Raw genomic sequence first — 4217 nt, 5'->3', positions numbered from 1 at the left:
AAATTCGAAGCTGATTTTCTCGAAAACAAAGCCTCGCTAAAAAAAAATGTTTTTTTTTTCTATATTTTCGACTCATTTTTTCACGTAGAATCATCCCTTTTTCGCTTGTACCAGCAGTTAGCGAACACCCTGTATAATAATACCGTCTATTAGGTCAGTCGAAACGAACGAACGGAGGCGAGTGTCTACTTTTAGCATACGCGTCGACGGGGCAGATAATCCGAAAGGGTCCGAAGTAGCCGAAGCCTTCGCTATCCGGCACGCCTTGGCAGCCACCGAGTTTATATTATTGTGGTGCCGGCGTGTATATTTACAGAGAGCCAGGAATTTTTATGATGTTGATCGTTCGTCGCCGCGCACGACCGCCAGTTTTCTTCTTTCGTCGGCTTTGTGAATTAAAATCGGCCACGTGCTAGAGCGCGCGGCCACCAGACCGTCGGCAACGTGGTCTTGAGAACTTTTGCCAATCGGTCCCGACCGATGTCAAACGGGAACGAGAAGATTTCTCATCGACCCTACAACTACGAAGGATCGACGCATACTTATTAGAAGAGGAAAGGTTCCGTGGGTGTCGGCAAACATCGCGTAAAAAGTGAAACAAATTACGCGAAAAAAATGCCGTACGCGTATCGTATCGTGAACGCATCTAGCTCGTAAATATGTATCTCGATAAGATTCGGATTGATTCGTCGAGGAAACCGAACGAACCGTGTCCCGCGTTCCACGATCATCTGGAGAGTGCCTAACCTACCCCATGTCTTGGCAGCCGCGCGTTTTTTTTTTCTCTTTCTCGCAGATGGTGCGCGGTAGGCCTCGCCAATTTTTGCGTCAACCGGGTGTAAACATTCGAAAGCAGGCTGCCAAGGCGTAGTACGGGCCCGTGGCCCCGCGAGCCAGCAACTCTCTGCACGAGCGGAACACCGGCTCGTCGGGGCGACCGAGTTGCCAGGACGCGCGTACGGAAATTACGTGTTTCGCGACTGAGTCAGTGAGTTCGATGAAACCCGAATGAAAGAACAGAGCCGCAACCCGCCAAAGCAGGCTGCCAGTCGCGAGATTCCTGGCAGCCGATCGATCGAGCCGTCGATGACCGGTCGACGGACTTTCCCTCTTTCGTTCCGCAGAAAACCATTCTCGCGAAACGAGCTAACAACCTTTCGACGCACCGCGTCCATTTTCCGCGGTTTATAGGATTTTTCTCGAATTTCCGCATGCTACGAGAACGCGGCGCTCGGAAGCTCTTCCAAGCTTCGAGGTACACGGGATAGGGCAGCTTCGCGACTCCTATTTCCGAGGAGAAACAATGTCTCTCGACTGGAACGGGGCTCTCCCCAGCGAGCACATTCACCGAGAATCCGTTCTAGAATCCCCGATGGGGACTCGGGTTGAATTCATCGAACTCATGGAACGCGAAACGATCGAATACCTTGGACGGTGAACAACATCGACTATTCTTGAAGACGATTCTCGAAGCGGACGCGAGGCTCTGCCAATCGGTGCCGCGATAGTTACAGATCGTACGAGAATGTATCGCGAATATTGGCAATAATCCGATAATTTGGAGCAACGAAAATATGGAAACGACGAGCCAGCGAAGAATAGACGGCGCGAGGAGACTCGGTTCGCGCCAGTCCCGCGCCATGAACAGCAGCCCCGTTGTATGGGGGCCGGTGAGATTGGCAGAGCGTTCCAAGAAACTTTGAATCGAAGCCGAGTGGAGTGGACACTTTGAATGGACGGATTCGCGAGTGAATGAACGCGCGCAGCTCGCTAGCGTACACGGAACCAAGATCGCGACCTGCACGGGTCACCTTGATCGGGCTGAACAGCCGTCGAGGTAACGGCTTCCGATCAAACGGAAAGGATAAGATCGTCACGGGGGATGGAGAGATAGCAGGAACATTTTGTTGCAAAACAATTTTAACGCACAGCAGTCGATCGACTCGCGATAGGGTGCGCGAAAGAGCTGTCGATTCTAGATTAGCGGAAAGACGAATCAAAGCCCTTTAATCGTACGATTATCTTAGTTATCTCTTACCGTGGCTGGTGATAAAATTGGCGAGGTAGAGATCGAGTTCCCGGACGGAGACGTTGATGTGATAGGGGTTGACGCAGAGGCCCGGCTGAGCGCATTCCGCAGTCTTCTCCAGCCGTTCCCCGTCCGTCGACTCCAACGGAATTGCCTTGAAGAGGATCACCATTACCAGGTCCAACCTCCATACCTGCGACACAACGGCCAAACTATATCGTTATTGGCTGCGAGTTCGACTCTCGGCAAGTTGCGAGACCGTCTACCATCGAGCGTGATTTGTAATTTCGACGTTCTCGTTGAAGCGAGAAGAGCGCGCGAGTAGATCGGAAAGGCAATGGTCAGACGTACCTTGTCGGCTTGACGCAGGCAATCGATCCGACGCATTTTACCCTTCTGGTCAGGATTACTTAAGACACACATGGCTGGCCTCTTCCCGGTGATACTCAGTACGAAGTCCTCTCTGTACTCCTGCGTGATATCTTTTCGTAATTTTCCTAGAAGCCGCGAGGCCCATTTCTGTTTCACCTCCAGCTTCTCGTTCTGCAACACGCAATCAATTGTTTCCGTTCGATTACCGTACGACGATTTACGTTTCGATTAGGTTACAAAATGTCAAGTACGACGAACGGGATGGAAAAGTGTCGAGTTTGTCGCGAGCAAAAAGGCAGCTTTCGCGAAAAGGAGGAGTCGAACGTTCGTCCCGACGAAGGAATCGACGCGACACCGCGACTCGTACACGTTACGAAGAACATATTCTCGAGCTTCGCGTATCGATGTCCCGCGGCAGCTGTTGATCCCGGAAAGTTCCTCGAGTTTACGAAACTCGAGCCATGGCTCGACACCAAAGCAACGAGCTATCATCTCAAACTATTCGTCGAAACGATATGCGAGATCACGTCTTCGCGCTGCGCGACACCGTGTCTCCACATGATTCTTCTCCCTGATATCTTGACCTTCCTCGCGCTCTACGTGTCTCGGTAGCGGGCCTCGCGTTTTTAATCAGACCACTCGCGATCGCATCGTCGATGCCGAGCGACGGAAGTGGAGCGACGGAAGTGGAGCGACCCGCTTTCGAAATTTACCATATCGCTGGCGGAAAGATGGCGCGGCTAGCTAGACGCGCAACGCGAATTTCAAACGGCTCGGCGAACTTTAACGTAACTCCTTTCGTCCTAATAGCCTAATCGCGTATCGTCCGAGAGAAACAGGAACGGTTTACCGCGGAAGGTTGACGGGTGTAGGAAATCGGGCACCTCGTTCACGCGCCTCGAGCTCCGAGAATCGCAGCGATTCGCGCGCGTGTCGGTCGACGCGAGGCGTGCAGAAACGCAACGCGCCCGCCTCCTCCTTTTCTCCTTTCCACAAAGTTTCGCGGCTCGCACGTGCGTGGCAGAAAGGGGCTAGGCGGGATAGATCGGCCGCTGCCGCGTCGTCGGTCGATGCATTCCGCGCGCTTTCAATGCATTTCTCAGGGACCTTATGCACCCGTGCATTTGCTATTCCACGCGTGACGAGGGCCGCGGGCGTGCGCTGCATAACCGCCGTCGATGCGCTCTACCGAGGTTGTCGGCGTCGTCGTCGTCGTCGTCGTCGTCGATGTTCTCCACGATTCGACCAACTTCGCGGGATTTCCACGCCTACAGAAAAACAACTGTTCGAGCGTCGGTATTTAACCCTTTCGTAGTTGTCAGGAACGCGCGCACAATGCCGGCCATACACATAGCTACGTGCTACACGCTTGAGAAGTAGTTACTTTGTATACTCGGACTGCCTCGACGCAAACCAGAGATGGCTTTTCCAACCAAGTTGCCTCATCTGCATAACACTTGACACCGGTACTCTTTTCTACCTCACTAATCTCATCCGCGCCAATTTTCCATGCCACCCGCAGCCACCAATTTCTATGGAATTTCTAGGAAGAACCACGTTCGATCACGACGACACGGTCATGGTTAATAGAATCTACGATTCAACAAATATCCTCGGTCGCAAGGTTGACTCCTTCTCGGACTCGACGAGTTTGTTTTGACTTTATCTTTGGCGTGCTAAAATTAGGAGAAAACAGGTACTGGGTTAATCCCGTTGGTACCGGAATAGGCGAACGAGTAAACAAACGCGAATATCGAGGAGTACTCGGTCGAAAGGGTGCAGACAGCTGGAAGAGCAGCGTCGGCGTCGCGTCGCG

General features: G+C 52.5%; 1 protein-coding gene across 1 annotated transcript; it reads right to left on the bottom strand.

Moving 5' to 3' along the window:
- Positions 1 to 1893: 1893 nt before the first annotated feature.
- On the bottom strand, positions 1894 to 3583 carry LOC128892704 (nuclear factor 1-like). Its single transcript, XM_054153251.1, has 3 exons — positions 3509 to 3583; positions 2381 to 2572; positions 1894 to 2222 (listed from the first exon to the last, which is right to left on the bottom strand). Exons 1-3 carry the CDS (start codon positions 3566 to 3568, stop codon positions 2028 to 2030), a joined length of 447 nt encoding a protein of 148 aa, XP_054009226.1. The 5' UTR covers positions 3569 to 3583; the 3' UTR covers positions 1894 to 2027.
- Positions 3584 to 4217: the final 634 nt, after the last annotated feature.

Source organism: Hylaeus anthracinus, unplaced genomic scaffold (genome assembly GCF_026225885.1).
Source record: "Hylaeus anthracinus isolate JK02 unplaced genomic scaffold, UHH_iyHylAnth1.0_haploid 14876, whole genome shotgun sequence".
Lineage (NCBI taxonomy): Eukaryota > Metazoa > Arthropoda > Insecta > Hymenoptera > Colletidae > Hylaeus > Hylaeus anthracinus.
This window is presented reverse-complemented; position numbering and strand designations above follow the sequence as displayed.